At 45.8% G+C, this 13,041-nt stretch overlaps 1 protein-coding gene across 10 annotated transcripts in view; it reads right to left on the reverse strand.

Annotated features, from left to right (window-relative positions):
- Veph1 (ventricular zone expressed PH domain containing 1) overlaps nt 1-13,041 on the reverse strand; it is a 222,698-nt gene that overhangs the window by 146,509 nt on the left and 63,148 nt on the right. For 9 of the 10 annotated variants that reach the window (XR_007110145.1, XM_047563393.1, XM_047563390.1 and 6 more), the window contains one exon: nt 5,471-5,637. Coding sequence is in view for 9 of the 10 variants with exons in the window: in XM_047563393.1 (XP_047419349.1) it covers nt 5,471-5,637 (167 nt within the window). In the remaining variant the exon portion in view is untranslated. Of the gene's footprint in view, nt 1-5,470; nt 5,638-13,041 lie in introns of those variants that run through there. The other variant, XM_047563397.1, reaches the window with a different exon arrangement.

The following is a 13,041-nucleotide window of genomic DNA, read 5'->3' on the forward strand; positions in this document are numbered from 1 at the left end:
ATCCACCCATGGGTGGGAGCCCTCAGGATCCAGTCACTGCCCAAAGCCCCACCTCTGAAACTTTGCTGCACTGGGGACCAAGCCTTCAACCCATGCGCCTTGGGGGACATTCCAGATTCCCACGGTGACATCTGGGCTGTTTCAGTCAGGGAGTGGGTAGGGAAGGGGCCTGAGAAGGGGGCAGACAGAGCCCTCCACAGCAGGGGAAGGGGCCCGGCTGGATGCTCTGCTCCTTGCCCGCTCTTCTGTCCTCCCACCCCAGGCTGTTCACAAGCTTGGTGTGCTGTCACTGCGTTGAAATTTTGGGGATTCAGCTCACCAGGCCATGGGCACCTTAAGGACAGGGTCCTCTGAAGATCTTGCCATAACTTACTTGGCAGCAGATGGCATTTAAATTCCTGTGTGCAGGATAAAAGGGAGGCCTGTGGCCTGCACACGCGCGGTGACTCATACATTGGTCCCGGGGCCAAACTTCCTCTTTCAATCAGTTTGGCTGGCATTAAGGTCACTAATCTCAAGAAGTCTACAAAATGATGGCCACCCTTTCCTTTATTACTCATTTCCTCCACACTGAAAAGCATGTCTTCCACAGCCGCGGCTCTGCTCCAAGGTCGAGCGGTCTGCGTGTTCCGTGGCGCCCCCTTCTTGGCGTTCTGTGAATGACTGCTCACTTCAAATCAACACTCAGACGCATCTCGGAGCAGTCAGCTTGCAGGCCTGCCAGGAGCTGTAGGGTTAGGCACGCGAGGAGGAAGGGTCTACGCTGCCCAGAGAATCCTGGAGCGACTCTGGTGCTGGGAGTGGCCCCAGAGCAGTGCCTCTAGGTTGAGCACCCTGCACGGAGGGCTGCCCTGCCCTTTCTGTCCCTCCTCTCTCTGTGCCTTGGGCAGAGGTTCATGTCGGAGGATAACAGGTGCACCTACACGCTGCTAGATTCTGTTCCTTGGGGTGGTTAGACTACAGCAGGGCTGGGACAGCCAGGAAGACAGCGTCCATTCTCATAAGGCCACTTGGAAAACTGACCACCCAGACTTTTCCTAGAAGTGGATCCTGAGGACTCTCTGGAGGATCGACCATGAGTCATCAGCCGGGAAGCCTCTCTTCATCTGGGAAGAATAGTTTGTTTGTTTGTTTTAATATATTTTTTAGTTGTAGGTGACACAATACCTTTATTTTTACATGGTGCTGAGGATCAAACCCAGGGCCTCACACATGCTAGGTGGGCCCTTTACCACTGAGCCCCAGCCCCAGCCCCCAAGAAGTTTTTTGAAAAGAAAGGTGCCCAGAGGCCATGACGAAGGATGGGCCCACCTGCCCAGCTAGCCCCAGCCCAGAGTTCAGCAGCTTATGTAGAGAAGAGCTTTTGAGGGTCTACTGTTGACCCTCCAGACCTGGAGAGTCGCCTTCTCCCTGTCAGAGGGTGGGTGGTGTGAAGGGTCAGGAAGCAGGAAACACCCTGTGTATTTAAATTCCCGAGTGCCGGCCTGCTCAGGTACCTCTGGGGTCATCAGTGATCCCTTATGCAGAAACCAGCATTCCATTTAATTACAGTCTTGCAGGACCAAAGCCCTCCCTGTTCAGCTGCTTATTTCATCTCAAGTAAAATTGATTAGACTTAAGTTGAGAGCTGCAGTCTGCATTTCCTTCTTTTCTTTTTCTTTTCTTTTTGAAACACTGAACCCAGGGGTGCTCCACCACTGAGCTACCTCTCCAGTTCTGTTTTTGGGTTTTATTTTGAGATAGGGTCTTGCTACATTGCTGAGGGCCTCGCTAAGTGGCCGAGTCCAGCCTGGAACTTGTGATCCTCCTGCCTCAGCTTCCTGCTGGCTGAGACTCCAGGGGTGGCCACTGTGCCAGCTGCAGTCTGCCTGTCTGATTATTGCCACTCACTCACTTTCCTCTCTCAGCAAGCCCTGACTCCACATTCCTCCTGTCCCCTTGCTGGACATCTAATTAAGGACAGTGGGGAGAGGAGCCGACCCAGCCACCTCTGCTGTGGCAGCGTGGGCCCAGAGAGCTCAGAAGAGCTGAGGGGCAGGTGAGGGCCCACAGGGACCAGGGGGCAGTCATTTCCCCTTTGCAACTCTCTGCACAGCCAGGATGCTGAACGGCAGAGTCCACACACGTCACTGCAGGTGCCCCTTAACCCTGGCCTCCTGGCCCTGGGACTCAGGCTCAGCACCCACAGCACCCACCCACGTCTGCACTCCCCTCTTCTCTTGCTGTCAGTACTCCCCCTTCTATCCTCTAGCCCACCCTCTGGTTGCCACGTCCCTGCACCTTCTACTGTGTTCTCTGGAACACCCATTTGCTCCACACGTCACAGCCTGACCACCTCCAATTTTTAGTGTCAAAAGCTTTCATTGGTAGCTTGGCCTCACCTCTCTGACTCTGAGAAACTTACCTAACTAGCCTCAGACTCAGCTGTCTGTATGGGGTGGTTTGGGGGAGTGCAGTCTGACTGGAGGGAGACATGGATTCACCCAGATAAAGACCGTCGGGCTGATAAGGCTGAGGCGCCTGTGAAAAGACACCTCGCCAAGCCACTCCTTGTCTCCACCGCTGTTCGTCATCTCTCCAAACTCTGGCTTGTCCATGTATAAAATGCAAAGCTTGTTGTGGGGAATGGATGAGGTCATGTCTGCCACCCACCCACACAGGGCCTGGCACATGGCGTGAGCTCAGCCACTATCAGTGCCCTTTGTGGGCCACAGCCAGCGCTGCAGAACGACCCCCTCGCAGCTTCTCAAGTGGAAGTGGCTCGGTGGCTCCGTCACCTCCCCAGGCCAGGAGAGGAGGGAGCTGGAGCCAAAGGGCCTGGCTTCAATCCCGGAGCTGTCTCACTGCTGTCGACATACGTGATGTGGGGCAGGCTTACCTCACAGAGGGTCTGCTGTGACCAACAGAAAACATGAGGGGAAAAACAACACATCACAGAGTCGTTTGTAGGATTTGATGAGATATTAAGTGTAAATAAAGAGTCCTTGAAAATTGTCATGTTCCCTGCAAATTTAGACACGAATACTACCTCATCCATGGAGGACTAAAGGACTTCTGTGTCCACTGCCAGGTGCTGTACTAGCCCTGGGGACATGGGGATGAACAGGAGGTTCTCATGTCTCAAGCACCTGCCTCCAGTGCCTGGAGGAGAGGGGCCAGTACCAAGAAATTCATGACAGTGTGAAACTCTGCTGTAGTAGGAACTGAGAGAGAAAAGGAGCCGGAGAAGATTTACGGCACTTTCAAGCTGCCATCTAAAGGACTGGGACAGTCAGGAAAGAGTGGTAAGAAACTTCCAGGAGACAGCATGGCTGTGAGGGCTCAGTGGCCTGAGAGTCCATCCAGGACCACTTTTTGGAGGTTGTGAGGACAGGGCTCATAAGCTCTCCCTGGGCCTCTGGGCAGCATAGCGTTTGGACGGAAGCTCTTAGAGTACCATGGAGGGCACTCTCTCTCTCTCGCATCCCACCATGTTGGATGGGTGGCCCCAAGTCCTTTCCCTCCATTGTCCTTTAAGTGAGCTTCCTTTTGGCTTCATTCACCTTCATATCCAGCCTTTATCCCGTGGGAAATAACTTTAATTATGATATTCTCTTCAGATCCCTCTTGAACTTCTACTGAACCCACCCTCCAATTGGGGTTGCTCTCTTCCTAGTCCCAGTCTGCAGCTAGAACAGCACACCAGTTGCATCTGTGAAGCCACATTTGGATTTTTGGTTACTCCTCCCTTCTCCCCGTATCATCTGGTCCCCAGGCTCCTCCTGTGTTAGGTAGAATAATGATCCCCCAAGGATACCTGTGTTCCAGTCCCCAGAACCTGCAGGTGCGCTACCTCATGTGGCCAAAGGAGCTCTGTAGACATGAGTAAGATGAGGATCTTGAGATGGTAGATTAGCCTGACTTCTCTGTGTGACCACCAGCATCCTCCTAAGAGGGAGGGAGAAGGGAGCGCCAGAGGCAGAGAAGGAGACAGGGTGAGAAAAGCAGAGGTGAGGGGGGACGAGCTATGGAACACCAGCTGCGTCTCAGAGTCAGAAAGGACAAGATTCCCCAGATCTCCAGAGGGAATCAGCCCTGCCGATCCATTTTGCACTTCTGCCTTGCAGAATTCTAAACAGAATAAATGTATGTGGCTTTAAACCACTAAGTTTGGGTGTTTTATCATGGCATCAGTGGGTGAGGAACACACCTCCCATCGGGGCCCACTCAGTGAGCCTGAGGCGACCAGGGATCCCCCATGCCATGCCTCAGCCCACACCACACTGTTCCCTCGACCTTCCTGCCATCCTTGATCCTTTCTGAGGCTGGTGCCTCCACTTGCGCCCCAATTGCCTTCCTTGGCTTCCTCCGGCGCCCTGTGCTGTCTGATATTTCCTTGCACACCTTCCATTTCTTCGTTCTTACTGCACTTTTTAACTCTCTTGTTTCGCTCTGGCCTTTCTGAATTGGCAGGCCACACTCGCAAGGGCCTTTGCTAAGCTTCCCTGATATGCTGTCCACAGTAAATGGCTGCCTGCACCCGCCCTGCCCCTGACGCTGCCCTCGTGGGTCGCTAGTGAGCCCCGTTGCTAAACCCAAGGTCTGGATGCTGAACACAGATGCTCCCGTCTTACCCTAGTGTTGACAGTGTTTTCAAGTGGTGGATATTGACAGGAAGGGGAGGGAGCACAGACGCCACCGTGATTGACATAGCCTCGGGTTCACCATCCCCCTTCACTAAGCATGCATGTTGGAATCCTCCAGAATCCACTTCCACTTCCTTCTTCCTGGCAGCCTCTGGTTTCTCTCTGGGTGCCGTCCAGGTCAGGAGGAGCTCAAGGGGTAAAACAGGCGTCCTAGGTAACCCTGTTAAACTTGCACGAGAGACGTCCCGCAGGCTGTAGGTTTGCACTTGGCTGATTTTCCTCCCCTGTGGTGGTTAGCTGTGCATCCCCACCTGGGCCTCAGGTGCTCTGATACTTGCTCACACTATTTCTGGTAGGCCCGTGAGACTGGGGATGTGACTAGCACTTCACTGAGTGTGTGGAGTCAGGCAGATTGCCCTTCCCTGGCGGGAGGGCACCATCCAACTGGTGGGTGAACAGGAAGCTGGAGGAAGGGAGATGGCACTGCATCCCCGCTTGATGGGGAACATCAGTGTCCCGCCCGCAGACAGGGACTGACACCATCGGTCCCCAGGGGTTGGTACTGAACGGCGCCTCTGGCTTTCCTGGGTCTCCGTCTCCCAGACAACAGTTGGGACAGCTCAGCCCCCAAACCGCACGAGCCAATTCCTCACCAAACACACACGGGTGTGTACAAGTACGTGTGTGCGTGTGCGCGTGTGTGCGTGTGCGCATGTGTGTGTACACGATTCTAGCTACACAAGTGGTGAAGGCCTTCCCGTGCAGAGGGATGTCCAAGCGTGGACGCGAGGCATCACCGGGAACCGCGCGGGTGTGCGGGCCCAGGCGCTGGAACGCCTTCTCACCTCCAGTGGCCTTCTCCTCGCCGCCACGTGCAGGAGCCGCAGGAGGTGGTACTGCTCCGGCTGCTCCAGCTGAGGCATCAAGGCCAGGAGGCCGGTCAGGTGTCGGCGGATCGGCTGGGGCTGCTTGTCACACACGGCAGGCAACACCCTCAACAACATGGCATTTCCTGTTGAGGAGACAGACGGTAAAGGGAGTGGTGACTTCACTTGCCCACAGCCATAGAAATGCCACATTGCCAACGCAGCTCCTCTGTGCTCACACACCAAACAGCACAGGTTGACGGCCACTGCTTCTGTTAAAAAAAACACACAGCGTCACCAGGCACAGAGGTGCATGCCTGTAATTCCAGCAACTTGGGAGACTGAGGCAGGAGGATCGCAAGTTCAAAGCCAGCCTCAGCAACTTAGGAAGACCCTAGACAGCCCTGTCTCAAAAATAAATAAATAAATAAATAAATAAATAAATAAATAAATAAATAAATAAATAAGTAGGGCTGGAGATGTGGCTCAGTGGTTAAGTGCCCCCGGGTTCAATCCCTGGTACAAAAACTATTAAACAAAATCACACAGCATCTTTTTCTCAAAAATCACTTAAAGCTTGATTTAAACTGATGCCCTAAAAGGAAACATCTTGTGATAGCATTATTACCTCAGGAACATTTTTCCTGAGTCATGCCACATGGGGATAGTAACAGATCACACGCTTGGGAAGGACAGCATTCCGATCAAGGATTCCTGAGTTGCATGATGTTGAAGTGAAAAGCAAGCAATGTCGTAGGGGCGACCTCAGTGAAAGGAGCCCAGAGCAGCGCGGAGGAATGTGTTCGCATTCCTGAGCTACAGAGGTCAGTCAGGGGAATGATGTGCCAACTTCGCCTGCCTTGTGTTTACTGGAGCTTAGAAGGTAGCCATGCAGATTCAGACCCCCGATTTCTGCCCTGTTTCAAGGGAAGTTTAGACTCAGCCCGTTTGTCACATATGATCTGCCTCAAAGATGTATATGACAACTGCATTTAAAATGCAAAATTTCAAGAGAAAAAGGTCATATAAGCTGCAGGGACTGATCTGCAAACGACATATGGGAAACATCTGCTTATCGCTTTATGGTATGGATTTTTTTTTTTCTCAAAATCCTCTCAAGTACTTAAGTGTCTCAGGGGATTGGTTTCTAGGGATCTCTTGAACAAGAATTGTCCTGGCTCTGTTTACTTTTACTTTAAACTTGGCTTTGGGTATAGAAGACCTACCCAAATGACCCATATGTGGCCCTTCATTAGGTACTGGGAACAATCTTACATACAAGAGACATTTAGTTACAAGCATTTGGGAAAGATGGCAGGGATTTTCAGAATATCAATATTTACATTCAGTGAAAGGGTAACTCTGGATAAAACCGAATGTACAAAAAAATAAGAAGAGCTGCTTTTTCCATATGTACTTCATAGAATTAATCTCAAACATAGCCAGAGTACAAGAGTGTAGAAATACTCAGATTTTCATTCTTTCTTTTTTTTAAGGAAGTTGTGTCTATCTATATCCAGTTTCAACAATGTGATTTTAAATAACTTATTTTGTTTGTTTGCTGTTTATTCTTACTAAGAGCGTCTCCTTAAAGGGTCAGGAAGTTTTAACGCAGTACACCATCTGTACAGAACCCATTGGGTCCTAGAATGTGGTTGTGTACATACTCTGATCAAGATGAGCGAGGTCATGTTGAATGAACTACAGCTGAACTGCAGGACAGGGAACTGCCCTATGGCTTTTTGATACAGCACTTGCTAAAGGCTCTGGAAGTGTTGAAGGGGAAATCCCGAGATTACTCATTTCAGCTGGCTTCAATTTTAATCAAATAATACAAAAATAAATGCAGAACTTCTGGATAGACCCATGAAGACTTCTGGATGTAGAGATCCTGTAAATTCCACTCACAGATTAACACGTTCTTTTTAATCAGGAAGCATTTCTGAATTTCTAGAATGTTCTCAGGTGAAGTCCGTGGTCCCCTGGACCACATAATTCAGCAGCATGATGGTGGGGTACCCCTGGCAAGTCATTTTCTAGAATGTTCCAGAATTTCTTTTGTAAAGCCATGGTGTTAGTTTTCTATAGTTGCATAAGAAATTATCACAGTTCATGCCGAGAATAAAGATGGAGTTCAGAGGTCTCATCTGAGTCTCACAGATGAGGACCAACTATAGGCAAGACTTGGATCCTCATGGAGGTCTCCTTGACTTCTGGAGGTCCTCCTGTGTCCTGGCTGTGGCCCCTTTGTTTGTCTCAAAGCCGACAATGACACCCTTCATCCCCTGTGTCACCACATCTCCACCTCCGATTCTGTCTTCCACCTACCTCTTTCACTATCTTTTTTTCTTTTTTTTTTTTTTCGTACCAGGGATTGAACCCAGGGGCACCCAGTCACTGATCCATGTCCCCAGACCTTTTTATTTTTTATTTAGAGACAGGGTCTGGCTAAGTTGTTTTAGGGCCTCACTAGGTTGCTGAAGTTGACTTCCAACGCATGATCCTCCTGACTCAGCCTCCTGAGTCACTGGGATTGTGGGCATGTGCCACCCCATTGAGCTCCTTCTTTCACTTTTAAGGACCCCTGTGATTACATTGGGCCCACCTGGATAATCTGAGATGGTCTCCCATAGCAACCTTAATCTGTCTGGAATGCAATATTAAGTAGAGGTTTACAGGCTGCAGGGGTAAACTGTGCACATCTTGGGGGTCATTATTCTGCCTACCACCAGGAGTACAGGAATTTCCACTCCAACCAGCTGCGCTAGTGTTTCTGTGGCTCTGTGTCCTTCCCAGCATTTGGTCTTGACAGCCACTGGCTTTCACTGGCTTTTGCTAATCTGATGGGGTGCCTAATCATATCTCATGTTTTTAATGTTCATCTTAATGACTTGAGAGGCTGTGCACCCTTTTTCTTTGTATATTTACTGCTCATTTCTTCTCCTGTGATTTTAGTCATTCATATCCTTAGTATATTTTCTATTAGGATGGTTGCATTTTTCTTATTAATTTTTAGAAATTTTTAAAACTTATTCTGGAGATAATTATTTGTGGGTTTATCAGTTTAAAGTAGCGATCTTAATAGAGTTGGTTAGTTTTTCAATTTTTAACTTTATGGTTTATGAGGGGTTTTTTTGGTTGTTGTTGTTGGTGGTGTTAGAGAGAAAACTTTCTCTAGGTTCATAAAAATATTGTTCCATATTTTCTCCTAAAAGCATTAAGGTTTTGTTTTTCTGTTTTGACTATCTGGAATTTGCTTTTGCCCATATGAGGAAGGAACCTAATTCCATTTTCTTCTTTGTGGAAGAGCATTTGTCCCAGCACCACTTCCCCCTGAGTCTGGTGTCGCTCTTCTGATCTGCAGCACCTCTTTGATAGGCCGGGGCTCCCATACTCGCCGGGGGCTGTTCCTAGGCTTATCTACTCCTTACCAATTCCACATTTTCTTAATTACAATAACCTCACGATAAATCATCATAGGGGAAATTTCCTCACCTTCTACTTCTTTAAATTCCTCTTGGTTGACTTATATGAAAATTTTAGCAATGGTTTATCAACTTCTTTGAAAAATAGGTTTGGATTCTTTTTCCATATTGGATATACAGACTGGTATAATTGACATCTCTGTGACACTGAGTCTTCCCATTCAAGAATATGATTTATCTTTCCATCTGTGTAGATATTTTTTATGTCTTTCAAGAAAGGGCTGTAATATTGGCTGTGCCTTATGTATCTTTTATTAAATTGATGCCGAGGTATCCTACATATGTTGCTGCTACTATAAATGGAAGCTTTCTCCACCAAAGGATATTTTCAATTTATCTGCTAGTATTAAGAAAGCAATAGATTTTTTTGTATGTTGATCTTACATCTAGCAAAACTGGCTCAATTCTTTTATTAATAATGTCTTTTAAGTCTTATGGGTTTTCCGTATGTGGGTAATCAACTCATGATGATTGATGAGAGGTTTCTTTCTTCCCATCTCCATTCCTGTTCTTTCATCTTATGTCCTGACGTCCTACTTCGCAGGCTGGAATTTCTTATTCTCCAATGAGGAGAGCCATATCCGTGAGCACCCTTATGTTATTTCTGTTTTTAACAAGTATCTTTCCAAGGAAGCATACTTTTATAATTTACAATTATATAGGTAGCTGTTTGTGTGGGCTATTGTTACGGTTTGGATCTAATATGTTCCATAAATGTCATGTGCCAAGGGCTTATTTGCTGGTCTGTGGTGCTATTGGGAGGTGACAGGAGCTTCAGGGTGGGGTCCAGTTGGAAGAATAGGTCACCAGGAGCATGTTCTTGAAGGGTGTATCTTGTCCCCTGCCCCTTTCTCTCTCTCTCTGTCTCCTCTCTGCCATGATGTTCTCCTCACCAAGGGCCCACAAGCAACAGTGCCTGGTGGCCATGGACTGAAACATCTAAATCCACAAGTCGAAATAAATCTTTCCTCCATTAAGTTGATTTTTCTCAAGTATTAGGACACATCAATGGGAAACTAACAGTTTTGGTATTTACATTTTATCCATCTATATAAGTTCCTGTCTGTTTTCTAGTTTGATTGTGAGGATTGAATTTTATCAAATGTGTTTTCTCATCTGGTGACACAATCATAATTTTTATTGAAACAGCTAACATAACAAATTAATAGCTATTCTGAGATTAATCCTCTTGCAGTCTTAGAATCAGCTTAATCGTGATGTATTTTATGCATCTATTTCTGGGTTTGTTTGGATATTTTTTATTTAGTATAAATAGCCATGCTTTTAAATGAGACCACCTGCAATTTCCCTTCCCTATAACGTCCTTCTTTCTTTTTGGTATTATAATTACAAGACATGTAAGATTAACTTGGCACATTCCTGCACATTCTCTTACCAGAAGCACTTCAAATAAGATGGGTTTTATGTGCTGCTTGCATATTTGTAGGAATTGCCTACTAAACTGTCAGGCACTATATATTTTATTACAACAACTTCTTTAAGTTTCTATGTCCTATAGTGGGTCTTTCTTTCTTTTGCTTCTTGAATATCAGCCACAACAGATGAATTCATCACTTCCCTTAACTTCTCCCTCCATGATCAATGATTTGTTGATTTTTTTAATAATTCTGTCAATTTCTGGTATATATTTTCTGAAATGTTACTATATACTTCCAAGTTGTCTTCCTGGAAAAATATTACATTAATCATAATGGGATTTCATTACTCTTTAAGAGTATCCTGATATTTAATTGTGTAACGACCCTAGGTGTCTGTTTTCATCTGATAGCAAAATAGCGCTACTGGTTTTTTGCTCCATAAATTCCATTCATCCCTTTCCCTTTTAAATTTTTTAACTTTCAACATTTCTCTTATGTCTTACATGTTGCTTTCTATCATAGGTAACTGTGATGTATAGTTGAGTTTTCAAAATATTCCTGTCTGACAATATTTGTATCTTAGGGAGAAAATGTATCATTAGCACTTGTGGTGATTATCGTTATATTTGGACTTGGTTTTAGCCACATCGTATTGTGCTTTTTGTGGATCTTGATTTTTCTGTGCTTTTCTTTCCTCCTTTGCTTTATTAAATAGATCAAAGGGGTTTGGGTTTTTTTTTTTTTAATTATCTCTATTCCTTGTATTTGGACATCCATTTCCTTTTTCCTTTTGGTTTTGGTAGTTGTCCTTAAAATTATAACAAACCGTCTTGAACAAAGAAAATTTAACTTTTGTTTTTTTTATCATTCCCCTCAACATTGAAAATATTTCAGAAACCAAACAGAAAAATGAGTGTATTTTGGATTATTTTCTTAGGTCTGTCTTCCAGGTCATTAATACTCTCTTCAGCTTTGACTGATTTGCCTTTTAATCCATTCCTTGCCCTTTTAAAATTTTCTATTAGTTTTTCCATTTCTAGAAGTTAGATTTGATAATTAAGAAAACCTGCCTAGTCTTTTACTTTTTTGTTTTTTATTTTTGGTGCCAGGGATTGAACCCAGGGGTGCTTAACCACTGACCTACCTTTCCAGCCATTTTTTACATTTTATTTAGGGAAAGGGTCTCAATAACTTGCTTAGGGCCTTGCTAAGTTGCTCAAGCTGACTTTGAACTTGGGATTCTCCTGTCTCAGCCTCCAGATCCACTGGGATTATAGGTATGTGACAAGCAGTCTGACAATATCTTATTCCTTCTCATATTTCTACTTTCTTCTTTTAGTTCTTAAATAATTTTAAACTTATTTTCTAGTTTTGAGCTGAGATTTTAAATTAGTGAAGTTATTGGGTAGAGATGTTTCACTGCTTTGGGTCTGTGGATTCTCAGTTATGATGAATCATTCCCCCACATGTTGAAATATCTATGATTGTGCATCCATTTTTTTAACTGGGGCAGATAGTATACATCTGCACTCCAAACATGTGAGGCCCAAAGTCATCAACCCTTAGGTGTCTTGTAGTGTTCAGCAGAAGAGAGATTCCTGTTTCTCATGCTTGGGCAGAGTGGTGTTTCACCCCTGAAATCCAATCTGTAGACTTCTGAGGGTCCTGGCCCTGGGGGCGGGGGTCTCACTTCTAACTCCCGATCCTCTGCCCAAGCTCTGCTCCCATGTGGCCATTAACATTGCTTGTGGCTGATGACCTAGCCTCCTTGGCTCTGCTCCAGCTGAGCTTGAGCCTGCCCTTCTCATTTAGTTTCCCCCTCTCTCTTTGGTCCTGGATCGTTTCCTTACTTTATTGTGCACTTTGCCACAGAGCTACTTCCCCAGCACCTGCCCCCCCTTTTTTTTTTGTTTTAATTTTGAGATAGGGTCTTGCTAAAGTACCCAGGCTGACCTTGACCTTGTGATCCTTCTGCTCAGTACTACCAAACTGGCTTTGGACCTCATCTGAATTTTTGTTACTAATATTATTATAAGTAAACACATTTCTAGATGTTTTACAGGAGGTTTTTCAATTGTCATAGTTCTCCATGTATTGTCAGAAAGGAGTCACTGAATTTACTTTTATACTATGATCCTTATCTCTAAGTCTCAGAATAATATAACGTCCACATAATACTAGATCATGAAAAGAAACAAGTCTAAAGTCATTTTATCTCCCCCTCCCCCAGCTCCTTTCCATTTTAGGCTTATCCATTCGTACTGTGCTAACCACTGAAAATGTGTTGGTAAAAGTATAGCTGCAACTCCTAAAGGACTGAAGACAAGATAACTCAGAACCGTCTTGGCTTCTAGAGTCCAAGAAATTCTTTATGTGTTGGTTTATCTTGGAATCACAGCGCCACTTTAACAGCTGACAAGTGTCCAAAGGACAAGTGAAAAAAAAGAGAAAGTTTTCTGTAAAGGGTTGTGAAATAATAAAAACTCACACAAAATGCCGAAATGATTATTTGCATTCACACCTCCCTTCCCGCTGAGTTATGTCTCTCCCCCGCCCCCTCATCCCTAGCGCTAACAATTCAAGTTACAAAGGCTAATCTCAGGGGGACTGTCGAGCCCAGCTTCTCCCCTCTTTCCCCTCTGACCCTCCTCCAATTAATCTGACTGCAGTGTAAGCCTTTGTGGCT

The sequence above is a fragment of the Sciurus carolinensis genome, chromosome 9, assembly GCF_902686445.1.
Source record: "Sciurus carolinensis chromosome 9, mSciCar1.2, whole genome shotgun sequence".
Lineage (NCBI taxonomy): Eukaryota > Metazoa > Chordata > Mammalia > Rodentia > Sciuridae > Sciurus > Sciurus carolinensis.